At 38.3% G+C, this 26293-nt stretch overlaps 4 protein-coding genes across 5 annotated transcripts in view; 1 reads left to right on the top strand and 3 right to left on the bottom strand.

Moving 5' to 3' along the window:
• Positions 1 to 9439, bottom strand: part of aven (apoptosis, caspase activation inhibitor) — a 28635-nt gene extending 19196 nt beyond the window's left edge. The window contains exons 1-2 of the mRNA XM_054618315.1: positions 9184 to 9439; positions 7172 to 7343 (exon numbers count right to left, since the gene is read on the bottom strand). Coding sequence (XP_054474290.1) covers positions 7172 to 7343; positions 9184 to 9384 — 373 coding nt within the window. The 5' untranslated portion in view covers positions 9385 to 9439. The remainder of the gene's footprint in view (positions 1 to 7171; positions 7344 to 9183) is intronic.
• On the top strand, positions 492 to 11693 carry LOC129106991 (muscarinic acetylcholine receptor M5-like). Of its 2 annotated transcripts, XM_054618314.1 has the most exons (2): positions 492 to 533; positions 10203 to 11693. In XM_054618314.1, the coding sequence occupies exons 1-2, from the start codon at positions 492 to 494 to the stop codon at positions 11691 to 11693; spliced, it is 1533 nt and encodes a 510-aa protein (XP_054474289.1). The 2 variants fall into 2 exon arrangements, with proteins under 2 accessions (XP_054474289.1, XP_054474288.1); XM_054618313.1 differs by lacking the exon at positions 492 to 533 and having other exon boundaries at positions 10152 to 11693.
• Positions 11694 to 15517: 3824 nt separating this feature from the next.
• emc7b (ER membrane protein complex subunit 7b) lies at positions 15518 to 18787 on the bottom strand. Its single transcript, XM_054618727.1, has 5 exons — positions 18428 to 18787; positions 17408 to 17527; positions 17143 to 17281; positions 16600 to 16680; positions 15518 to 16344 (listed from the first exon to the last, which is right to left on the bottom strand). Exons 1-5 carry the CDS (start codon positions 18664 to 18666, stop codon positions 16195 to 16197), a joined length of 729 nt encoding a protein of 242 aa, XP_054474702.1. The 5' UTR covers positions 18667 to 18787; the 3' UTR covers positions 15518 to 16194.
• A 729-nt stretch (positions 18788 to 19516) lies between these two features.
• On the bottom strand, positions 19517 to 25896 carry katnbl1 (katanin p80 subunit B-like 1). The gene is made up of 10 exons (XM_054618596.1): positions 25746 to 25896; positions 25055 to 25195; positions 24873 to 24910; positions 24390 to 24669; positions 24148 to 24263; positions 24001 to 24051; positions 23251 to 23340; positions 22866 to 22970; positions 21920 to 22013; positions 19517 to 20089 (listed from the first exon to the last, which is right to left on the bottom strand). Exons 2-10 carry the CDS (start codon positions 25061 to 25063, stop codon positions 20057 to 20059), a joined length of 816 nt encoding a protein of 271 aa, XP_054474571.1. The 5' UTR covers positions 25064 to 25195; positions 25746 to 25896; the 3' UTR covers positions 19517 to 20056.
• Positions 25897 to 26293: the final 397 nt, after the last annotated feature.

The following is a 26293-nucleotide window of genomic DNA, read 5'->3' as shown; positions in this document are numbered from 1 at the left end:
ATCAAAGTACCTCGTACTAAGCAACTGATGAGGATGAGAGACCGTGTGATGACCTACCTGTATTTGACAAGTGTGTTTTTCACCTCGTTGGAGAAAAAGGAGCACAGAGGAAAAAAAAGTCAGCCAGGGGGAACAGGGGAGGGGAAGAGCGAGCCAGCGAGGGAAGGTGTGAAGTCAGCGCTGTGAAAGAGAGAACTACAGAAGCTGGGAAAGACACAGGGAGAGAAAAAACTCTGCCAGACTGAGGGAGTTTTAGGAGAAACAGCGTATCAAAGATCTGGCCAAACGGCCATTTAACGCTGCAGGATTGTGCTGTGGCAGAACCATACAGGGGTGAGTATATATTCCGTTTGATGTGGCTATTATGACAGGAAATTAAACAGTGCACAGGAGCAGCTGTCAACTCACTGTTCAGTGAAATCTTATTATAAATTCTAACATTGTAAAATTTTTATTACTGAATAGTAAATATAACCAGAGTAGCCATATTAATGAATCATGGAACAAGTGCTGGGGTTCATCAGTTGTCACTGGTGCTTTCATAGTTTGGAGCTCTACAGTACATTTTGTTCAATGTGGATTTCAAACACTCACTTTTGACAACCACAAAAGGTTATTTAATTGATACTGATATTACATATATTTTGGTAAGTCTGGTTATGGCCGTGTAGCTGTGTTCTTTTTTTTTTTTTTACTCATGATTAAGTGGGAGGTACAAGGAGTAAGATGATTTGATTTAAGGTATCATTAAAAACCCTGGGGATGAAAAGTCTCATGACTGGCATCCAAACACTTGTACCACTACATCCTTGGAGGTATAAACACTGTGATTTTTATCCAAAGAAATTTTAAATATGAACTGAAACAACAATAGATTAGTTAGGAAAAATGCCAAGAATACACTTGTTTGAGCTAGTGAAATGTAAAGATTTGCTTATTTTCTGCAGCTGAAAATTACTTTTTTCATTATTGTTTAATTTGATGATAATGTTTCTCAATTAATCGATTGGTCAATAGAATGTCAGAAAACAGTGAAAATGTCATTGACTGTCCTTGATGGTGGCGTGGTCATGAAATGTCTTGTCCAACAACTGTAAAAATAACACAGATTATATATAGATACATATCAAAAAATATATATATACTTTTAGTTACAGCACTAATTCTATATTTCATATGTTGGATTATGGGTCAGTCGAAAAAAGGTATCTGAAGACTTGACCTATGGCTGTGTGGAACTTTTTTATAGGGCGTTTTTTTTTTGGTTTTTTTTAAACTATTTTTCAACATTGAGACAGTTTAATTAATTGAAATGAGTTAATTGGCAGTTTATCATAAAAAGAAAAGAATTGCAGCCCTGAAATGAAGCTTTATATGCTCAGGTACTTACACTTAAACAATGGAACCGATATTTAAGCATCAAAGTTGGTAGACCGTTCTGTGGGATGATCTCAGTGAAAGGGTCGATTATCCATCTGCTGTATTATTTGACCTCACACCATCCTCCGCTGGATCATCATAATCAGCAATTGCATGGAAACGAACCAATAATAACGCTTTGTTTCCTGTTTTTGCCAAACAGACAGTACATGAACAGCCTCATTCCTCTGCTTTGATGCCAGTTTCCTCCAGTCTCGATGGCTAATCAAGTATCCATAACGACACCGGAAAATATAAATTAATGGCATGATTGGGACTATTCATCTCGGTTAGGAAAACATCCTTGTGTTTGTCAATCTAGTTAGCTGAACCACTGAAGCTCTAATGCGATTTCCTTTTGTTTCATTATGATTGAGCCTTGATAGGTGCCCATTAGCAGCCCTGGTAAACTACGGCTGCGGGGGAGGAGGATTGATCCTTGTGTTAATGTGTACAGATAGATGACCGTGTTAGGATGTAAATAACTGCCCAGCGATTCCCCCCCAAGTCATACAGGCACATGGACACACACGCAGACACATGGACACACACAGAACAAGGCAATTGCACCATGTGTTATCATTACCCCTGGCAACGGCTCAATCAACCCCCAACAATGTGAGGAATGAGACGAGACATGACAAAATAAAATAACCTTCGGGTTAAGAAACAGTTGACAGCGATTCATTCCTTAAGGCAACTTTTAGTGTTTTAATTCATCCAACACAACCACGTTTCGCTGAAATTCCTCTCAGATGAAAAGCTTTCTGCACAAAAGCAGCTTCTAAAGGCACTGGTCCGGAAATATTTTCGAGAATCAAAAGCGCCAAGGTTTCATCCTTGAAAATTAATCATCAGATTCAATCAAAACACATGAATGCTAAAAGCACTTGGGATGTTTGGACAAGCAGTGGGGCTACATTATCGCCATCTATGAGACCACAAGACAACGGAAATCAACATGACCTTCAATTCAAATCAAACAGACTGTTTACATTATTTCCCTGTCAGGCTCCATTTTTCCTAATCACACAGAGTACAGTAGACCTTCAATAGAGCCTTTGCAAATAGAAAGTCAGCCAATGACTGTCCTGATGACTTAATTATATATTTGAAAAAGATCGTCAAGGCAAAATTAAATTTAAAAAAAAGGTAGAAGTCTTTATAGACCTTGAGCTTAGATTTATCCTTTGTGTGCATTCATTTCTAATGTATGAATTGACTAATACATGAAGGGATAAGATTGTCAATGCTCTTTGAGGGAGTCAGTGCAGTAGCAAATGCATTTGGATACAGAAGTTATCTGAGGTTATATAAATGGAGATTATATAAACAGCAGCTACAGAATCTGCACTAGACCATCTTAGGTAGAATGTAAGAATGAAAGGAGTGGGATGTATGGACTGCATTATTATTAAAGTGATGGAAGATGTACTCAAATGTTTCACTGAAGTAAAACTAGCAAAACTACAGTGTGGAAATACTCTGTCCCACATTCAAAGTATATCAGAATATACTTTAGGTATCAAAAGTTTAAAAAAAAAAGCATTATGCTGAATGCCTCATTCAGAACAATAATTATATTATTGAATTATGATTATTTATGTTCATGTGTTCATCACTTGAATGTTGCAGCTGGTAAAGAGGGAGCTTATTTTAATTACTTTATATTTTGCTTGGCAGCCTGTGATTTTTTCCCTGTGGATCGATTAACTCTTTTTACCTATAATAATACCTCAGAATGTATTTGTTTATTATATTTTGAATAATTATTATTACAGCACAGAATGTAAAAGGGAAAAGTTATCATGTGAAAAGAAAATAGACCAAAATCACAACGTTTATTGGAGCTCGATTAAACCCATTTTTGATGAAGTTGATCGAAGGAGTTCAACTGTTAAAATCTTTAACACTACATTTCCCAACATAGAATTATGATCATTTCAAATGCTGACAAAACAATCTCACATAAACTTCCATTTAGTAGGTGTTCTGGGGCTTTCAATCATATCTCATGATCTTCATTAGCAGATAGAATGTGCCTGGTGCATGTCCACATTTCCACTTTATCTTAGCACCTAGATGTTAAATGTTGTTTTGACTGTACAATAATGGCACATACATTATTACTATTTCTGATTATATTAGAACCACAATTTTGTATTTATTAATTGAAGTAAAAGTGGTGAACATAAAATTATTTTAGATAATAGATTAGGTGCCATTCATAAATGCCTATGATCATAAAATTGGTATCTAAAGCCTCAGTAACAATTTTATTAAGACAATCACTCATCTTTAATTCAACTTGGCACTGGAGTTGTGAAGCAACAGCAGCTCTTTTCCAGTCAAAATGTAACTTTAAGCATTTCTCTGTAATCAGACAAAATTGTCATTTTTACTTTCCACTTTGTTTTATTTACATTTAAATAAGATCTCAATTGTGGGAAGAAAATTAGCAGTCTTGAACACAGCCAGTGTTTACATGTGTTGACAGGTGTATTTCCACTCTACTGAGCAGGAGGAGGAGCTGATGATAGTGATTTGTTTAATTATCTACTCAGCCTGACTTCCACTCAGCCAGAAACTCTTGAAAGTTTCAGATGGTTTGTAACTTTTGCTGAACAGCAACCACAACGACCGTATGATAAAGTAAAATGCCTATCTAAAGCATAATACAGAGTACAGAAGAGTCATAGAGTCACTGCACTGACTCTGTAATGTCAAGTACATTAAATTGAGAAAAGGTTTTGTATTGATAATTAATTAAATTTATAATTTGTAACAGGAGATGGCTGATGTCTTGACGGTCGAAACTACTAATTATTTTCATGAGCTATTAACCTGCCAATTTTCTCAAGTAATTGTTTATACAATAAAACGTCAGAAAATAGAGAAAAACTGCATCAACTTGATATATTTGGATTTCCTTGTCTTATCTGAATAACAGAGCTATTCAGTATTTGAAAAAAAATGGTAAAATGATATCAAATTTGTTTTACATAAATTTTCCGTCAATCAACTAATCAATTGATTGTTTCAGCTTTTAAAATCTTCTTTGAAAAGTTGCATGGTCTCACTTGGACAAAATTACAATGCTTTCTGCCCTTTAATGTCAGGTAGAACAAAACAATCCCCACCTACACAGATATATATTTATAGAGTTTTGTTTTAGGTTGTTCATATGTGCTCAGCTCTCACAATAGTGGACGAACAACATGATCGGATAAAATGTCTTCTTAGGCAGCATCCTTATGCCATACCGCTTTGTGGCATAGGAAAACATATCAATTTGATTAAAATCTTGTAAAGTCAGCCCTTAATCTCACTCATATCTAAACCTGCTCTGCTCTGGGATTCAGAATCTTGGAAGAAATGTATGATGCATCGCAAAGGTTGGAATGCACTGCTCTAAATCATTTCCATCCTAATATACTTAACATCTGCACATACTTCTGACCTGTATTTTCTGCCCAGTCTTGCCAATACAACAACCAGAATACCTCAACACCTTGGATACAAAAAAAGACAGACAAAGAAGCTCCCTAATAAGAAGTCTTTTATAATAACCTAAGCCAAGAGGAAAAGGGAGGTTTCTGTGGCAGATTCCTGATTCAACGGCTACCTTAATTGGCCAGGAAAACGACTCTTGAAAGCATCGCCTCCCACATACAATTAAGTATCCTCTAGAGAGCTGCAGCCTCTTGCTGTACGGCATGACTAATCTGACAATGTGGGCAAAACACAGAGACGAGAGATACGAGTCAAAAAACTCACCGAAGAACCTTTGGCATTTACGCTACAAGAGAAGGGGAGAGAGACGCGGCGTTGCAAAACTCTCCAACTCTCTAATGGCGTGAGAAAAAAAAACAATCCTGTGAAAACATTTAGCTGCTTAAACACTCATCCCAAGTTAAAAACGGCCTCATAACTGCACAGAACGTCAGAGTCAACACCTGGATATTAGGCTTAAAGGCAACAAACTTGGCTGAAATCTGACCAGACAGCAAGATCAGACAGATGTTGAATAAGAAACAGTACTTGCTCGGCAGGTAATATTAGCATTTTGAATTTAACAAATTAGGGCTTTGGTCCAAATATGATCCATTTAATTTTTTCACATCCATCAGCAATGATTAACAAATGTGGGGTTTTATTCAAAGTTGATAATAAAACCAATATTTTAAGACATATTTTGTGCATGTATTAATTTGAATGCCAGAAATCGTATTAAAACAAAGTGTTCCTCACAGAATTTGATGATGTTTCCATAACTGCAAGCCTCTGAAACTACGCTTAAAGCTGCATTAAAACGTGCTACAGGCTCCATTGTTTTCACCAAATACTTGCTAACATTGGCTGTTTGCTGAAACACAAAGAGTATTGTTGAAGCTTTTTCACTGAAAACAGTTGCTGAAAGGAGATATGAAACTTTACCAAAACAGCAAAGCTGTGGGCCATTAAACCAAAACAAAAAGCTGAAAAACACTAAAAATGACCCATAAATCAGAGGGAAACTCAAACTGCAGTCAGCTGATAATTATCTGTGCATTTGTCGCTATTAACAACAACAATCAAATCACACATTGTCATTTCACCTTTTGTCCATATTAAAATATTTTGACTAGTACAGCTTTAAACCTTTATGAAACCATTAACAAGCCTTTTAAATATACTGAAACATAAATGGATGAGAAACTAAAACATAAAATATGCAAAGAAAGTAAAGTCAAATTTTTATACTTTCAAGTTCATTTATATGTCATCATAAAAGGAAAAACAACTGGTGGATGTTTGTTAATTAAGAACAAAAGGTCAATGTGTTGGCGTAGCACTAATTTGAATAATGGCATCTTAATACCCAGGTCACATCCTGTTGATTCATAAAATTCAAATCACCCAACACTAGATATTATGAAACCTTTCATAACATTTCTAGACTTTTAAACCACAGTTAATAAAACATTAAAAGTAGTATGCTAATAAGCCAACAACCGAAGCGATTTTGCAAAATGTGACACATTGTGGTCTGCTATCTGAAAAAAATTCTTAAATATGAAGAGATCTCGAGATCTGCTCTAATAAGACGACACTGAGCTTTCTACTTGTGCTCCTTTGGGGGAGAGAAATATCAACAAAAACAGGGATGAGAGACTGTTGAGAGCCCAGGGGGCTAAAACACGGAGCACTGAGGCTGAAATAAGCAAACAAAGTCAAACAAGGATTTATGCAGCCGTCTGACAGCAGTGTCCAACACAGACACTTCTTTAGAACTAATTAGGATACAGAGACAACTTAAGAAAAGTACAATTAGACTCAGAGGAGTCTTTGACACAGTGTGAATTTTACATGTCGTTATCCCAGAGAGGCTAATACGCAAACTAAAAGTCAACCCAGTGCTTAAATACCTTTGTACTGGTCCTTTAATCCAGTGATGTTTGATCATTATTGGTAGAAAAAAGAAAAGCGCCAGCATGTATTTGTGCAAACTGAAGCAAAATGGTGTAGTAGCAATTATAAACATGTGTAATGGAGAGACAATTTGTCTTTGCTTCCTGGCTATTTGGCTTACATTTGTTCTTGTGATGTATACACATCTAAGTCCAAAAAACTCTGAATTATAGGAATATTTCAAGTGTTTGGGAAGCTCAGATGTTTGACTTATCTCCCCTGTCAAAGGCTGACTGAACACTACAGGTGTGGTGGTCAAAACAAGCAACCTCCTCAAGCTTTTTTTGTGGAGCGTTCTTACCTGCAGACTCCAGCAGGACGTGGTAGTCTGTTCCTCTCTGAGTGGGCGAGTCATCATCAGGCTTCGGCGTCTCTGAGGCCTCATAACGGTCCCAGTTTGACTCCAGTTTCCTCCTGGAGAAAACCTCCACTCTGTCGCCTTCCTCCTGAAAGTTGTCCCCCTCATCTTGATCCTGAAGGAAGAGGAACATGGCAGGGTACACAGTGAGGAATGAGATTAAGGCAACAACCTTTGCAACATTCTCTCCTAAAAAGGGCAAGGTAATAAAACTGAATACTTCAAGAAAAGAGGAAACTGTATTTAAAAATGATTCAACGATTTCCCATAGGAAACAAGATGTGGAGATTGGACATTGGGATAGGAGAGAAAGTTCAAAAAGCCTTAGCCCTCAATCAAATTAGAAGATGAACACAGTAGATAAGTTGATAAATCGGATTGACAGAAAACTAATAGGTGTTTTGCTGGTCAAGAAGAAATGCCTAAAGTGAAATGGTGCCAGCTCCTTAAATGTAAAGATATTTATAAGATGCCACCTTGAAATATACATTTGACAGATAAAACGAATATTCAAGAAAATATTCTGCAGATTAATTGTTAATGAAAATAATGGTTCTTTGCAGGTGCTGGGTTAAAATGATCACAAAAAATAAATGGTCTTCCACAGTCCTGAAGAGTAATTGTGCAGGCATCTGTTTTCTCCTGTACCATCTACCCATCTGAATTGTTGGTTAGGAAATGTATGTGCACCAACTGGCACACTATTACATAACCTCTGAAATATAAACAAAAAGAACTGGAGAGGATTATGCAGAATATACAGACACGGCAAATAGTGTGAAAAAGTAATTCAGACCTTTCTACAAACTTGAACAAGTGTAAAATTTGCAAAGCCAGCTGGCCTTGGGTACTGTGACTAAAGATTTTCCCATAACAGAATTAACACTTCCTCTGACAAAGCTCCACAAAGTAAAATTCAAAGAGCATTTTGTAAATTGGTCATTAACACATAGCTATTATTCATGATTGGTAGCTAAGCCTAACAAAACGGGTCAAGGTAAACGGCACGACCCACTGAATGACTAAGAACAGACATCCAACATTGAACTAATTAAATCTGTCTGCGTCATAGATTTCTTGCCGTTTTGTCACATGGCTGCACAAACCACTACCAAGGTTGTCATGGAAATGGGCTGGTGTGTCAGAGGGACAAGGCATGCTCAGTTTCTGTGGTGCCATGTCAAAACACAATCACAGAAAAAAAAATAACTCAACAGAGGTAATTTTTCATCCAACAGTATCATCATAGACCACATGGTAGCTAAGGGTCCATTAATGGGGATTTTTCATGATTGCAATCAAGGAGCCCCTGTTTCAAAGGAGATTTGTATGATTGCAATCAAAGAGCCCCTATTGTTTTCTTCCATTTCTGTAGTTACCATGGCAGGAGCATCAATTGACAAAGCATCCCAGAGGGAAAATGAATCTGAACTCTCTAGTGTCACTTTAAGGCCCAGTGATAATGCTCGAGTGTTGTGGAGCACCACAACTCTACACATGCTGACAGGAACTCGTTATGTGGATTAAGCATGTACAGTAGAGAGACTGTGATCACGTAAACCCACTTCTGTAATGCACAGCAATTAAACAATATGTGTGCTGTAGCTATTTATATTGAGTATGACTCACAGCTCTGCAACTTATACAGGCTGTGCTTTGATTTTGTGGAAAACAACGTCACATATTGGCAAACGTGTTGACGTGAACTTGGCATTGATTTGATCCAAAAAACAAAAAAAAAGAGAAACTTTGATTTGAAGAACAATACCTAAAAGTTTTCACAACGCTCGGTTCCAGTTTGTATTTTTGGTGCACATGACATAGACAATAGGCCGAGTTGAAGAGGAGGTCTTAGTGAGTTTTACATCACAGTCCGAGGACAGTGCGCGCTTTTGGGGTAACGGGGTAACGGGGGCAGCCTATGGGACGTAACGTAAACTTCCGTGCTCTCTCACCCGGTGTCTGAACTCCGCTGAGTGGGCGCTTCCCCCGCGTCCACGCCCGCGGTAGTGGTCTCTTTTCCCCCGGCCGCGGTATTGGCCTCCTCTGCCTCTGCCCCGGTGTTCACCACTGACACTGTCGCTGTTGTTTCCACCTCGGCCGCCTCTTCTCCAACTGCCTCCTCTGCCTCCGCTAGCGTTAGGTCTAGCGTCCATTGCTGTCAATTGCGGCCGGAATGTTTAACATGTGACACCTAGAAGTTGAAGCGAATGAGTGTTACATTGAATGGTGTCCCACGACAAAATGGCGTTTTTGATGGTTCCGAGTGATTTAGACAAGAATCAATTTTTAAGAATTTATGTCATTATATATATATAGACAGACAGACAGACAGACAGACAGACAGATATAGATAGATAGATAGATAGATAGATAGATAGATAGATAGATAGATAGATAGATAGATAGATAGATAGATAGATAGATAGATAGATAGATAGATAGATAGATAGATAGATAGATATGCACTATTATCTCCATTTCGTTGTCATTGTTTTTGTTTTTTATGTTCATATATATACTTTTGCATTTTATATTTATGTGTACATAGCAGTTAAATGTTTATCCTTATCTTTGTTCTTCTTTGATCTCCTTGTACGTTAGTGAGTGGAAGAAACCAGAGTCAAATTTCTTGTATGCATACACATACATGGCCAATAAACCTGATTCTGCTTCTGATAGATAGATAGATAGATAGATAGATAGATAGATAGATAGATAGATAGATAGATAGATAGATAGATAGATAGATAGATAGATAGATAGATAGATAGATAGAGAGAGAGAGAGAGAGAGAGAGAGAAAGAGACATTTGAAAAACAAATCAATAATGTTTGTCTTTTTATTTCAGGAAAAGTCTTAATGGAGACACAATCTGGCACCTCTATCTGACCTGTCAACAGTAACACAGAGGGATAACAACATGGAAGTACACCCTCCAAACAGCTCTTTTGCCAACACATCACAGGTCCAGGTGACTCCCCACAACGTCTGGGAGGTTATTACCATCGCTACAGTGTCAGCCATTGTCAGCTTGATAACCATTGTTGGTAACGTGCTGGTGTTGCTGTCCTTCAAAGTCAACAGCCAGCTGAAGACTGTAAACAACTACTACCTATTGAGTCTGGCTTTCGCTGACCTCATCATCGGAGTGCTGTCAATGAACTTATACACCACATATATCCTGATGGGTTACTGGTCCTTGGGAAACCTTGCATGTGATCTCTGGCTAGCAGTGGATTATGTTGCCAGCAATGCTTCGGTTATGAACTTACTGGTCATCAGTTTTGACAGGTACTTCTCCATCACAAGGCCGCTAACCTACAGGGCTAAAAGGACCCCAAAGAGAGCCGCCATCATGATTGGCCTCGCATGGCTGGTGTCTTTTGTCCTCTGGGCGCCACCCATACTGTGCTGGCAATACTTTGTAGGAGAGAGAAACGTGCCTGCTGACCAGTGCCAGATCCAGTTTTTAACAGAGCCTGTGATCACATTTGGTACAGCCATTGCTGCTTTCTACATCCCTGTCTCTGTTATGACCATCCTCTACTGTAGGATCTACAAGGAGACGCAGAGACGCACCAAAGATTTGGCAGAGCTGCAGGGCCTGGCTACTGAAGTTGTTCTAGAAGGGACTAAACCACAGAAAACTATCATTAATTCTTGCTTTCATTTCACCAGAGAGAGGAGAGAGAGGAGTCAGGCCTCATGGTCCTCATCTAACCAAAGTAATGCCACTAAAACTACCACGAGATCGGACGAGGCATGGGCAAAAGCAGATCAGATCACTTCCTTTAACAGCTACTCCTCATCTGAAGAGGAGGAGCAGCATGTGTCAATAGAAACCCCACAGGGATCTTTCAAAGAGCAAGATAGTGGACAAAGTAATAAGAATGGACAGGTGAGTGATTATACGGAAGATCTTTACTTTTCAACTCCTCAAAAGAAGAGCAGTAAAAAATCCATCTCTTGTAAATTCAAACCTGGCTCTATCTCAAAGGGTAAAAACGGCAAACCACTGACTGCCACACCATGCCTGCCTAAAACAGAAGAGCTCACCAAAAACGCCTCCCCTTCCTCCTCCACCACATCCAAACCCATTGACCCCGTCCTGAAAAACCAGATCACCAAGCGGAAGAGGATGGTGCTTGTGAAAGAGAAGAAAGCGGCCCAGACTCTCAGTGCCATCCTGCTGGCTTTCATCCTCACATGGACGCCCTACAACATCATGGTGCTCATCTCCACGTTCTGTACCGAGTGCATCCCCACGTCCCTGTGGCACCTTGGCTACTGGCTGTGCTACGTCAACAGCACCATCAACCCCATGTGCTACGCGCTCTGCAACAAGACCTTTCAGAAGACCTTCCGCATGCTTCTACTCTGCCAGTGGAGGAGGAGGAGGAGAGGCGACGACAAGCTGTACTGGGGTGGGCAAAACCCAAACGTCAACAATAAAATGACTTGATGTGGAAAAAATGTAATATTGGAACTGATTTATTGCTTTTGCCCACATTTGGATTTTCTTGATATAAACTGTAGTCAGTAGTCATCTTCAGCATGAAGTGCTGCATGTGATTGTTGCTGCATGTGATTGTCGGTGGGAAATGAGCTGAGCCTGATACAGCACTTAAACTGCTGCTCCAGATGACTACAGAAAACATGGTTACAATGGTTAAAACATTTATTGATATTGTTAAATAAATACAATCAGTACTCCACTGATTTTATACATTGAAGCCTGTTTACCGGCATTGGGCACCACTATTGCATGTGAAAAAGGTTCTATAAAGTGTTGCTCCAAAGGCTGATAAATTGCCTCAAATGATGCCACTTGGGTCAGCATTGTTTGCTGAAGACTACAAGTTTGGAAATTAAAGAAATCTGGAGAGAAGTGAGCTGACCAGACCTCTGTAGCTTACTCCTAATCTCAGCTGCAGGCTGGCGGCTTCCGGCTACATTAGCTGCTACTAGCATAACACACCAAAAGAAATGTCAGCAGTCAAGTTGCACTGTGGGTAATATAAGTGCAAGGTTACATCAGAAGAAGAAGAATGTGTGGAATAAAAAAGTAGATTTTTCTGGTTCTGCTGCATCCATTTTGAAACTGTCCATCATGAGTCCAACGATGTCATAGGATTGCTATGCTAAACATGTGTACTCCGTTAATAGAACACTCACATGCCAATATTTACGTTGAAAGAGTTATTGGTCAGCGTACTCATTCCTCCTCTCCATAGTGGCAAAAAAGTGATTCCTTCCAACTGTATCGTTTCTCAAATGTATTAGTACGTTCATAGATTCAGGATTTTTATTTATTTTGAAGAAGTAAATGTAATTTCAAGACTTTGCAGGGGTTCTTTAAAATTCAGCCAAAGCTAATATGAAGATTCAGCTGCCTTTTTTTGCAGATTTTCACTCCTCCCATCCTGTGTGTCTTTGTACTGTCATTACACTACATCATCACATTCTCGGAGCCTTTTCTCTGAGCGTTTAATAATGACGCTGATGGGTTCACATTGTTGTTACTTGAAAGCTTGATGTGTTTCATACAGGTGCTTAAAGGTGCCTTATGCAGCATAAACAGATACCGAGGGGCGTGAAAAAACATTAGTATTTGTTGCCTGGGAATGACAACGGGTTTACCAACTTCCCTACAGACATGTCAGCACATCTCTAATATTGTCTGGTTCATTTTCATTAATCTACATAGTCAGAGACAAAGGTATTTTTTGTACCAAAAACACTGCAAAATTGTAAGACCCCGGCTTGATCTAGCTAACTCTGGCAGACTGCTGACACCTAGCTTTAACTGAAAATTTGAATAAGTCACTTTGAAGAAATCACTTCCCGGCAAATGTAGAAAAGAGGAATTACAAACAACATACTTGTAACGTACATTTTATTTTTTGTGTGAGCATGTGGATAAAAACACTGAACCAGTCCTTTACACCTCATACAGTATAATCCTCCTTTATTCGATTGCTCACTTGCACTGTATATAAAGGATATATTGTAGGCATACACATTTCAGTCATTTCAAGTAATCTGTAGTATAAGAAAGTATAAGAATTTCACTGATTCTGTTGGATTTTACACCTATATAATGGTAAATGTAAATTGCTTTTGTGTATATGAGTGTTTAGTGAATGTTTTAGTTTTCTATCTTGGCTCTTTAAATCGATATTTGATCTTGTGTTCAAGGGCTAATCTGTACATTACTGTGCATTCACAGCTGCATTAGTTTCACAGAGGTAACATGGAACATTTGATTGTTTATGGATCACACCTTTATTCCTGTCAATTTTCATATTATTGCAACAAAAAAAAAAACTTGGGACACATGGTATTTAAAAATAATGAAGCCTGACTACCAACATGTCTTTCTAATGGATGAGTGACGCTGTTGTAAGTTATTGCACTTCTTTGTCTTTTAGTGATGTAATGTCAAATGTTATCTTACTAACCTCTGTGCCTTTTGTTCTGCTCAGAGGCAAAAGAGCTTTGTGAATGAATTTGTGCTCATTGTCCTTCTGTGCAGTTTTGTAAAAGTGAGTCTGTGTGTACTGATTTGAACAGTGAAATACAAACTCAAAGGCAGAATTTTATTTTGGTCCGCATGAACTTTCAAATCAAATGTGTAGAATCTGATGTGATTTGGTTATTATTGTAAATCTTTTTTTTTTCAAGAAATGATGCCAATTATTACCCTGTCAAACTGTTGGGTAATAAAACTAACATGCCATGGATAACATTCACAAATATGACTGTTGCTGAGTGCGGAACAGAGCTCGGACCTCCCGGAGGTCATCTGAGGTCTCACTGATCCTAAAACTCAATGTTTGCAGATGTAATACTACTTCAGTCTTCATTATTATTAAAAGATGAGTCTAGTGATAATCCATAGTTTTCTTATTGTCAACAAAAACTGTGAAAAGACTAAATTGTACAGCAAATCAATCCCAAAAACAAGCTGTGTAACCAAAACTTGATATAATGTGTTCCTCTGTCATATACCACCATATTTCTAAACTTCTTGAGTAAACCACTGGGTGATGTGTTCCTTCATTATAAAGAATATGGGTACAGCAACTTGCTTTGAGAGAATCCCACATACACCGTCCTGCTGCCGTAAATGTTAATCTACACATCGAATCCGCAGTTGAAAATAGTCCTCAATAAATAAACAATTTTCACAAGTTTGAGTATTGTGTGCTGAAAAGTACAGTCCACAGCTGTTTTAATAAATCCTTAAGCTTTAAAAAAAAAAAAGTTAGTATATATTTTCTAATAATAATTTTCTGTTTTTTGAAAGATCTAAAATTTAACATATTGAGAAAGCTTTCGGTCTAATTATAGGGTTTGTTGACAATATTAACTATAATTGCCAGCCTCATTGCTTAAAGCAGCGGTTCCCAATCTTTTTAGATTGTGACCTCTAAAAGGGACAGTATGTAGTATTTAAAAGGATCTATTGGCAGAAGTTGAATGTAATATAACTATGTTTTCATTAGTATGTTAGCACTTGTTACTAAGAATTGTGTTTTCATGAGCTCAGAATGAGCCCTTCATATCTCAATAGGGACTGGCTCCTCTACACGTACTCCGCCATGTTTTCTCCAGTAGCTCGGAGAAACCAAACAATGGATCCAAAGATATGGAGCCAAATCCTGGCCAATAGTTTCGAAAAAAGCAGCAATATATTGTTGCATTTTTCATAGTTCAAGACCAAAACTTGAACTTTCAGTTTTTCTTCAAATGATCAAAAATATAGGGCCTTGATTTGGCTCCATATAGAGAGGACCTTTTGCGTTTATACTTTACCTGAATATCCCATCTTAAAGCATCAAAGTTCATTCTTAGCCATAGTAGTAAAAAGAAAAAATCCATAATTAATATCCATTTACTTGCTCTTTACTGAGATTTCAACCATATAAGCGGGTCTTCATCAGTGAATGGAGTTTGTTTAGTTGTGATGGAGATTAATCTCTTGTTGTGTGAGATATTTTGCAATTATGATTACATCCACTCTTAGCATGTGTCTGTTAAAACTTAACTTTTACCCCAAAATCATAACAGCTACTCCGTTCACATTTGAATAGATTAATCTCCATGACAACCCCTTCGCTGATGAGGACTATGTGATATGCCTGAAAGCTCTGGAAAAAGCTAGAAACTTGAGTTGGGATTGTTTGTAAATGTTATAATCAAATTAATTTGTCCTTATATCTGTCCTATCAGCAACCAAGAGTGACATATCATGTAGGGAGAACATTTAGCACAAACACATTTTATTATTACTTTAATATGGACTTTACTGTCCGCTTTATTAAAAGTAAAGTTACACTCTAGAGATCTTGAAGCAACACACAGCTCTTTCTTCCTTTGAACTGCCAATCAGTACCATTGTAATTTACAGTATGTGAATCTTAAATCATACAGTACACCACACAATGATTCAAAAATGAAAAGAGCATGTGTTCACTCTCAAAATAAATAAAATGGTCTGAAATAAAAACACAGTTGTTATACAGCATTGTAATTTATTCATCTAGGCTTTTAAATAAGAATTTATCACTCTTAAAATTCAATTAATCTTCATTCACAGTCATATTACTGAAATTGAAAAAAAAAAATCTCTGTATATATGTTCTCTTTCAGGTAGTGGAATTAGCAGCAGTGGAAAAATGCACACTGGAGGGTTAGCACAAAAAAGATGGATGAGTAGAAGAGCCACATGTAGGAAGTATAGAGCAAATGAAAGATAACAGCTTTTGAAGTGTTTAAGAAATTTCTATCAGTGCAGTATGAAGGTTTCCAATAGAATATTAGAAATCAAGATGTGCTTAAAACATCTAATAATAAAGAAAACTGTACAATAGACCCAGGGGAAAAAATGACACTTAAAAATCTTGCTTCCATGGCATCACTTGAGCTTGTTTAGGCAGATTGAAGGGCCATGTATAGTACTACCTCCTCTTGACAGCTGGCCTGGTGCCCTTGCTGCTGCTGCCTGCCTTGCTGGAGCCCTTGGAGCCGGAGAAGAGCTTGGTCATGAGCTCAGAGACGTCTGGAAGCTCGGGGTTGGGGTTCAGCATGTTCATGGACTGCTCCATTTCCTGTAAAGAAGGCAGTGAAATGAAAACAGCTGTAGATGAAGAACTGGGACTGACTATTGAAAAACACTTCAAGTTGGGGCCAGGACAGAGTATCATGAATTACTGACATTTGAAACGCTATTCTCTCAGGAACCTTTCTACGAATTAATACATCCTCACTAAATTGATCAAAATGCACCAAAAACAATTCAGAGACACTGCATGATGATGAACTCAATGCATACACAATATGTTAGGCTATAATGGATTCTTTACCTTTCTCATCTCTGGGTCATTGGTGTTGACCACCTTGGGCAGTAGAACAATGATCAGCAGGGGCAGAACCATCATCATGACCTGCAGGAGTAACAAAGACGACAAATTTAAACAAGAGACCTAGAAGAACAATAACTACCTTTAAGATTTGCATATAGTATACATAGAGTGGTCTGAACTGAAAACATTTACCAACAACTAAAAATGTTAATAAGAAACATACACTTACTTAATCAAGGATTGAGCAACAGCACATGTTTGGCACAGTCTGGTTTGACTACTGAATAACTTTTAATGACCATCTTGCTTGTACAAAAGCAGTTAACTTTTCTTTCTGTGCACTGCACATCACATGGCCATGAAAGGCAATGTAATGATATGCATTGCACAGGAAAAAAATGAATCATTTTGCTCACCCAAATTACTCGAAACTTTCACTAACCTCAATCTAAACTCATTTTTACAGCTAGGAACAGCCTCCCTGGGGGCTTACATCATACATATTCAGCAAGTTCAGTGCAATATAACCAGTATGGTGTTTACCATTGGGTTCATGAGAAAATCTGTCCAGCCCCAGGTTTCTCTCTTCATGAAGTAGGTGTGAGGGCCATTAGCTCTGATTTGAAGAGGATATGGCTGGCGAATTACTTCTGAAGTCTTGATGTAGTTCACAAGACGTGCCCTATGAAATGACACATGGTCACAAGTGGGTTAGAGATGCCTCCTAAACAGTACGCTTAATAAAATGCAATGCTGATCAATGTGAGACATTTGTGTATGCCTTTTTGTTTTCTCAGAATAGTCTTACCTCATTTTGCCCTTGGATGTAATATCAACACGTACTGGCTCAAATCTATAGTTAGGGGTGACAACTTCCACAACGTAGGATCCTGAGGGGACGTCGTTCACAGCAAAACTTCCATCAGTTCTGTAACAAGAATGGGATTTTTTCAAGACTGCTCATGTGTACAGTTAGTTAGGGTTAGGGAGAGCGAGGTGTTGATTTGACTTTGACATGTTTGACACTGCCGTATGTGGAGCTGTTGAATAAGATCACATTGTATTGTGAAGTGTGTCTTTTGTCCAGCCCTTTTATATCAATTATAGGTTCAGATTTATGTATATAATAAACTAGCAATTTATTGTGGTTATCTAGGTTGACATTTGAGGCTCTGCCTTAGGAAACAGACCAGCCATCTCCTAAATCCCTGTCAAGTAACTCTCAAGTGAAATACATCTATATATCCTATTATATTTGTAGATTTACACAAGCCTTGCACAGTAACCTAAATGGGAACATCGGACTACCTACGATAGTCCAATCACCTTCAATTCGGCATCATCTCTGACAAATCAATACCATATATAGGTTTCTACAAATAGTTGGATAAAACTGATAAATGCTTATGATGTTAGTGGGAAGCCTTTGTTTCAATATAAAGGCTTATTATATATATATATATATATATATATATATATATATATATATATATATATATATATATCTCAGTGCTTTTAGGCTGCAACAACATACACGTCTCTTGTGGCCAAAGTTTGTTGTGATCGCAGCTAACGTTAGTCACCATGAGACCGAGAGGCCTGGTTAAGCTCATAATGAAAATAACTTCAGTGACACGAGTCATATCCACAGTTATTGAGCTGTAAGTGAGTAAGGGCAGTCTGCCGTCTGCCGACAGCAGCTGTCGTGCAGTTAGCATCAGCGGCACGTCAGGCAACGGTTTCGGCTAGCCGGCTATGCTAATGCTACCGGTCCAGGCTAACAGGCTAGCCAGCTAGCTTAGCGGGTATACATGCTGCTGTTTCTTACCTCACAAATCCCACGTACTCTTCCCCTTCCACGAGGATCCTTGCCGCGGAGACCCAGTCTTGTGTTTTCACCCCCGGAACTATCGCTCTCCCCTCGATTTTGAACCGATCTCCGTTCGGCTGCGTCGATAACGTTACACCTGCGCCAGGCCCCGTCTCCATGTCAGTGAAGCACCACGCTACGACGACTGCAGCCTGCACGAGAACCCACAGCAGCGGTATTCTTTCCCTGAAAATCATATTGTCTGTCTTTATCAAGTTAAAATGAGGTCCGACGGTATTTCCGTCAATGTGTACTGAAGAGCAGTTTGGAGAAGGAGCGGAAGACTCTGCACATCAGCTGTGGCTGCGGAAAATGACGTCACTTTGAAAAAAAAAACCAAAACTTTATTTCACAAACCGACATTGACACTTTGATGATGTCTGATGTATTGTACTTTTTCCTGTGATAACTATGGCTATAAACAGAATTTAAAGCCGTCAGTTAAAGATGTAATAATATATTTTGAATGTTAGGTATTTAGTTAGCAAATGTAATGCTTTTGTAATGTGATGTGATCCATTTTGTTTAGTTTCTAATGCAGTTTTTCTAGGAATACCAATGAGGAATACCCATGTTGACTCTTCAAATTACATCTAAAGAAGTATCTTCATAACGAAATTTTAAAAAAAATGTCCCCCTATAATTCAATCAACCTTTACTACACTTGTCCTATTTTCTTTAATGACTGGGCTTTCCAGTATTTAAAACGATAGACACTTTTGTTTTGGCAAACGGAAAATGGAAACTTATTTTCATTAATAAAGTTATAAAAACAGAAGTGCACCAACCAGAACAAGAGTCTATTCACATGGCCTGGCATTAACTACAAACAGAAACTGTTGAAAAACTAGTCTGGCCATTTTGGATGACATTCAGCAATTAAGCCAGATCACAAAGGAATAGCAATTATGTAGGTTTACTTACACACATTTGCTATTCTTCGTGTAACTTCTCACTCTCTCACTCACACTCACTCTCTCACACACACAAAGTAATCCATATGATTTTTATCAAATTTATTTAAAAGAAGATTAAAAGAATCACTTGTTTTTACAATTTATATTATACAGTCAAATGTCATATGAAGAGGCAAAGTGAAAACAAGAGGAGTTCTAATAACTTAAGACTGTTGCAGATTCAAGTTCATGATTCCAGAGAACCCAGGCGCAAAAAAAACATTAAAACAGCGGAGCATTCATTACTTCCACAAGTGCATTTGCATTCCATGGCAAAGAGTGATGTAGCGAGAGACAAAGAGCTTGGCACTTCATAAAGCAACGTTACACCCAGTCTCATGGAGGTCCACTAAATATGCCCCTTCGCAAGGTCCACTTCAATGTGAAGCAGTCATTTGCTGTGTGTGTGTGTGTGTGTGTGTGTGTGTGTGTTGGTGTGTCTCAGTCCTCCGCAAGAGTCTCCAGCTCTAACTGAGGGAGTTGTCTGAAATGTCAAGTTCAGTCCCAATAATGGGGTTTAGTTTAAGTGGCAGAATGAACCAGTCTCCTTCTCTGGCGTCATTATCAGTTCGTAACACAGCCATGATCCGGCAGTAGTGGTCACATCCTCACAGAGCTACATTGACAACCGTCAGGGCAGCTGCAGTAGATAAGACTCGATGGCCTGCAACATGAAGTGGAGATAACGCGTAAGTTGTTGTAACAGCCAGTGAAACAGTACTCTGCAGACATTCAAGTAATCTTTGTTTTACATTTAATCAACTTTTAAAACCACCCATGATTTTCCCTTTACAAACATCACAATATACTGGATAACTTGCTTATAAATCATTGACTATAAAGACAGGAAGTTGATTTGGCTTTCTGGAACGAATACTTAAAACTTACAATCAGTCATTCCTTTTAAAACAGCTCATGAAATGTCAGGAGGAAGCAGGTTGTGAAGATGGAAACAAATGAACCACAACCACAAAACAAATTCAACTGCTAATGCCTGTCAGCTTATGGTGGACGAGTCTCTTTCAAGGTGGGAGTGGTTGACTGTGTCCACACAAAATCAACAGAGGGTGGAAAAAAAGAGAAGGAGCACCTGTGATACAATGTTCATCTCAAACCATTTACAATTGTTTTCATTTAGTTTTGCCAAAAAACAGGAAAACTAATTAAATGCTTCAGCTAAAAAATAAATTAATTAGAAAAAGCACTTTTCATGAAACCTTTTAACAGGTAACCCAGACAAAGCCAATAATCCATATATTAAAAGGTCAAATGAAACTTGACAATTTTTTACATTTTCCAAGCCCTGACAAGTCAACTTGTGCATCAAACTATAAAGCAAGGAATCTGTGTCTGTCCTTCTGTGTATTCTTCGCATACCTCAAGACGTGTTCATCCGCTCTACCTCACACAATGCAGATGTATTGCTTGGGATCCAAGGGAGGGCTTTTGTCATATTTGGTGCAATTAAGACATACAAAACACTCAGTATTGATACAATTTGAATAAACTAGTGGACAGCACTGGTTCAGCAGTGGGGACAGGGCTTCAGGGCTCCGAGTCCAGCATATTGTCAACAGCGAGTAAACACGAGCAGAATTGAACCTTAGTGTATTTCACTGGTGTGACCGGGAGTAGGCCACGATTTGGGTGTGTCCCTGTTTGTGGGCCAAACACTGTCTTGCTTTACTTTTCACCCTTTCTCTAACTGGGAATGTTGGAATTTGGAGTGGTTAATTAACTTTTTTCTGAAATAAAACTATTAACCATAAATAGTACAACTATCCATACCAAATAGTTCATGTCCTGCATTCAAATGTTTACCACTACCAAGTGAAGAGTGAAAGAGAGGCATTATACACATTGGACTTAAATTTACTTAACATTTGTTCAAGGTGGAGCTTTTTATATGGCTGGATAGTTAAATGATTAATGCAGAGTTTATTTGTTATATTAAGTGAGTAAAATCTGAATCTGCAACGTTACCAGTAAAATTTCTCTGTCAGGTAAATGTATTTCTAAAATGTTTTCCGTTGAATTAGGGGTACACAGAAAGTAGTCTACAGTTGAGTTGCCTCTCTTTTAAACGTTTTCGGAGACTTTTGTCAGTTATTTCAGAGTACAACGACTTTGAATGGTTACATAATTCTGTATCTTTCATATCTAAACATCATATTAAATCTATAGCTGCTTGGGACCACAGGCCCAGGTTTCCTAGCTTGGTTAACGGTAAAGTCGGTCCCTGGTGTTTTATCCTGAACCAGAGTGTATTTCACCAGGGTTACTAACCGTAAATAATAGTAGGAACTGACAGGTATATTGCTCAGGACCCAAGGAAGCAAAGTGTTGAGTTTTAAGTTGTTTGTATAAGTGGTTCTCTAGGAACTGCAAGCAGCAAAACCACAGGCCAAGCATTCAGCCCGTTCTGAACAGGCAGTGCACTACACTAGTCATGAAAAGAAATCCCTGGTAAGTACTACCATATAATACTTCTCACCTTTGCCAGCTCTCCCGTAGATCCTGGAACCAAACGTAACCGGGCTCCTTCCTTCCACAAGTCCTTCAGCCTCTGCTTCATGACTTCAATATTCCTGCAATAAAATACAAACATTAGCATTGCAATATGTGGCAATGGCACACAGAACCCATAGTAAGTGACTGTAGAAGCCCCAAAACACTGTGCGAAGAGCTCTCCCGCTACATGTTCACGACTGTAGTTAGAAACATGTCTGACTACTTTTTCACATAACTTCTTAAAAACTTAGATTCAGAAACTCAAACAGGTACATGGTAAAGTCAGCAGCACTACAACATCAGCTCTAACCAGAACATTTTTTTTGATATTTCTTAGATATTCATTAACGCAAACATTTAGGTTAATGAATATCTACTGTACGAGTAACAGTGTTAGTGACCATTTTATACCCATTATGATCCCAGAATCATTCAGTTCACATGTGAGGCACATTAACATATTTTCAAAGTTCAAAAAGGATAACACGGAAAACTTTATGCAAATTATGGTGGATGTGAAGTTTTCCTTTTCCGTCTTTGACAAGACAACAATGTAACAAGAAGTGATGTATACTCTGTTCTGAAAAAAGTAATGTATTGCAGTAACACAACCAAGATGCAAGCATATCTGCCCAGAACCCATCCAAAGGTGAAGGCAAAGAGGGCATGGTGCAATATTAAGTAGGAGCAGTATAAGTAAAAAAGGTATAATAATGATAAGTAACATTAAATGTCATGGAGCTAAAGTATCTCCTGTCAGTTTCTACTGTGCTGATTAGCAGCATTTCCAGTGAAGTATTGTACATCCATTAAACTGTTTTGACAAAGATTTCTATAGAATGAAAACCTTGGAAAATAAGACCAAGTTTCAAAATATGTATATTGGTTGTGTCAGAGCATTGGGATGTATTTAAGCATTCACTGCCCACCTGTCTTCTGAACAACTGTCCCGCAGTCTTTTCTCATTCTTAGAAAGTTCTGGCCACCATTTCCTGATGACGGATTGAACCCAGTGTAAACCCACCAAGATGTTCCTGAAAAAAAAAAAAAAAAAAAAAAAAAAAAAAAAAAAAAAAAAAAAAGACAGAATAAGAAAGTTAGTCAAATCATAATGTCAAAAGATATCGTTAAAACTTCTCCAGGTCATAAGTCACAAGTGCTAAGGAAAAGAGATTATTACTCATCCAAGAGGCTTTCATCAGTTCTCACTTCAGTTTATTAGTCATTCATCTCACAGACTGAAGCATCTTAAACACATGGAAAATTGTCGTCAAGACTAAAACAGTAAACAAACTTTTTCTCAGTGACACTTACTCTTCATATTTACTGGCAAGAATCACTTTAACAAGGGGCATGAGGTCAACACAGCAACCAAGTGACAAACATGGTGCTTCAGTTTGAAGGCTGAGGAGAAACAAGAAAACACAAGATGAAAGAAAGGGAGCAGATTGTCAGTAATGCAGGCAGGCACAGAAAAAAACAAAGGCTCCAACAGTCTTCATTTTTGATTTCAGTCAAATTATCTATCAGCAAATACAAAAGACAGATGAAAGAGGCGATTTAAGACTTTGGGACTTCCTCTCTGTTAACTAAAAGTTTTTCAACGTCATGCTCAATCTGGCCTGTTGTGCTGGTGTTGTTTCATATTATAAGAAGTGTATTTGTATTCATAAGAAGATCATTCCAAAAACATGATTTAGATTTTGTTGCTTGGAGCTAAAATAAGTTAACAGAAATGTTTGATAATTTACGTAAACAATTAATTGATTAGCAAGCGGAAATACTAAATATCCAGTGATATTTAGTTTGACATTTTTTGTAAATTGAGATGTCAACATTTAGTGAAAACAAGAAATGTTACACATGCTGCACACTTCTTGCCAATATACAGACTTTTAGATTCATTGAGAATAGGTGGATTAATCTATACAATAATTAGTTGCAGCTATAATGATGCTACATGATCTTGTTTAATACAGGTCTGAACTATTGTGCATTCTAGTCATTACAGGTGAAGCGGAATCGTTTAAAAATGAATATGTGAAACACCCGGATGAGACTCACTTATTTGTTAAGACAGGTAAGCAGTCAAGCAGCACCCCTGTGTCTTCAATTCTGTAAAACCAACAAACGATTAAAGATGAAGCATGTTATGTGATTGAGGATTTAACACAAACTACAATAAGGCAGTATTAGCTTTCACCGATTTACCTTATTAGGTAGGCCACTAATTCACTGGCATTTTTTCGCCATAGTGTTTGGGCTACTTTTAGTCGTAGGTTCCTTCCGAAAAGGACATGAGTCATGGCTTCATGGTCCTTTGATAGCTGTACGTAAAGACAAACAATGCACAAAGGGGATTCAGTCTGCAAAAGTGTTGAAATTTTATGAAACCCTAGAAAGAATTAAAATGATTTAGGTTTTTGTAGAACAGAGCATCAGTTTTAACTCACTTCAGTTAAGTCTCTGTACTTGGAGCTGGCCCCTGCCATCTTGGAGGCCTCTGCAGAGTTCATAGGGAGCCCGCAGTTGTCATAGTGCATTCCCCGCACATCATCGGTGCACGTCAGCTCATTTTCTTTGTTGGCCATGCCGGGTTTACGGGCACAGCCTACATCTGATGATTTGCGGTGCAGCTTTAAGCCCACCTCCACCAATGGACAACCCTTCCTCTTGCAAGATGACAATCGCTTTGCTTTGCCTGGGCTGTGTCTTCCGTAATGGACTTGAAATCTGCCAAGAGCAAAGTTGTTATGGACCAGATGCAAAGCTGTCATAGTTTGGATAACCGTTAAATTCATAGCCACAGACATGGTGATAATGGTTAAAGAGAGGTGCCTTAATGGTCCAGTGACTGAGAGGGAATATCTGTGGGACACAGACCGAATGAGTGATCATAATTAGATGAATCCCATAGATGTGGATCAGAGACTCACCTTTCTTTATCTAAATCTTCCTTATTTATAATATCCACCTAAAACAAAAGGATAAGGGATGAAGCCACTACTACAATATCTACTTCTACAACACCACTGAACTGTACTATAAAGTCACAAGAATTTAAGAAACATAATTATTTACACGATAAGACGTGGTATTTGTCCTCACATCTCCATACCTGCTTCATGTTCTTTTCAGGAGAAAAATGCAGGCAGGATTGCCGAGAGCCATATGGATTTATTCTGGTTGATCTTCAAGACTTCTCGTTGCCGGACATGCTTACCAGCTTCCACACTGTGAGACACTGCTGGATAAACAACTGTGGGGAAAACAGAAGGGAAAACTCAGTTATTGCAAGTCAAAGTCACTTTTTTTTTAGCCTAACATCTAACAGGTTGGCCTCCTCCATTCAACATGTGATTGAACATGCAGCAGTGTGTTTCAAAAGAGACTAAAAGCAGACATTCAGATTAGATAAACAAAACAAAAACGCAATATTTGAGTTACAAAGGCGTTGGCTGCTGCGATACAAGCATGTATGTTAGTTAGGTGAGCTACAACAAATGTCACTTACGTTACGCGTTGTTTAAAGTTTAACTAGTAGGTTTAATGTCTTGCAACCGACAGTCTGAGCAGAGCATTTCTTTACGGACATTAGCTTAAAGTTAGCTTATGCTCCTAGCTAGCTAGTTAGCTGCAACTGTTAGCGTGTAGCTCAACTATCAAGGATACACGGAGACGTTGAAAGTAACGAGCTGGGCCGCTAGTGCGAGCTAGCTGGCTAGTTAGCCTTTCCAACTCAGGAAACATATGGCTAAATAAGCTGCAGTTTACTTTCACCATTTTAACAGTAAGGCTTCACAACAAACCTGATCATTGTGTGAAGACGCACTGGGTCTCCTCAGGTGTGTAAATCCAAAACGTGAAAAACTGGTTGAACTCCAGAGCACTCCTCTCTGTGTAGGTCCCGCTAGCGTTTAGGAGTTGTACCATTCAAATGAATACACCGCCGGTGTGTGGGGATTGTGGGATAGATTTTGGCAACGAAAAGCTGGATATTTAGCGACGACTGCTGGACATTGCGAAACAAATTTAAATCCAAGTGCGCCATGGCGCCACCCAGTGTCACAAAGGCTGCAGTGCAGAAAGGCATGCTATGATTTCTCTCTCCTCCAGGTATCCAAGTATTCAGTGTACTAATACCACACTGTAAAAATAATACTGTAAAAAGTTCAGCATTCAAATCCTTAATTAAGTAAAATTATGTATCAACAAAATGTTCCTAAAGTAGGCTTTCAAAAAATGATGATTAATATGACTGCTCCATTAATGTTTCTCATATACGTTGCTTTTTACCACAGTTAATCTATAAAGTTATGCTAATTTGAACTACTGCTGCACAGAAAAAACACTTAAT

This window comes from Anoplopoma fimbria, chromosome 18 (genome assembly GCF_027596085.1).
Source record: "Anoplopoma fimbria isolate UVic2021 breed Golden Eagle Sablefish chromosome 18, Afim_UVic_2022, whole genome shotgun sequence".
Lineage (NCBI taxonomy): Eukaryota > Metazoa > Chordata > Actinopteri > Perciformes > Anoplopomatidae > Anoplopoma > Anoplopoma fimbria.
The sequence above is the reverse complement of the archived record's forward strand: the minus strand, read 5'-3'. Positions and strand labels throughout refer to the sequence as shown.

Excerpts from the sequence above, each read along its gene's own strand:
- LOC129106991 (XM_054618313.1), top strand. The coding sequence starts at position 10,152 with ATGGAAGTACACCCTCCAAACAGCTCTTTTGCCAACACATCACAGGTC.
- emc7b (XM_054618727.1), bottom strand. The coding sequence starts at position 18,666 with ATGATTTTCAGGGAAAGAATACCGCTGCTGTGGGTTCTCGTGCAGGCT. Across the intron at positions 17,528-18,427 it reads GAGTACGTGGGATTTGTGAG|AACTGATGGAAGTTTTGCTG; the intron begins GTAAGAAACAGC and ends TTCTTGTTACAG. Across the intron at positions 16,681-17,142 it reads ATTTTCTCATGAACCCAATG|GTCATGATGATGGTTCTGCC; the intron begins GTAAACACCATA and ends TTACTCCTGCAG.
- katnbl1 (XM_054618596.1), bottom strand. Across the intron at positions 24,670-24,872 it reads GAAGATTTAGATAAAGAAAG|ATTTCAAGTCCATTACGGAA; the intron begins GTGAGTCTCTGA and ends TGCTCTTGGCAG. Across the intron at positions 22,014-22,865 it reads GACAGTTGTTCAGAAGACAG|GAATATTGAAGTCATGAAGC; the intron begins GTGGGCAGTGAA and ends ATTTTATTGCAG.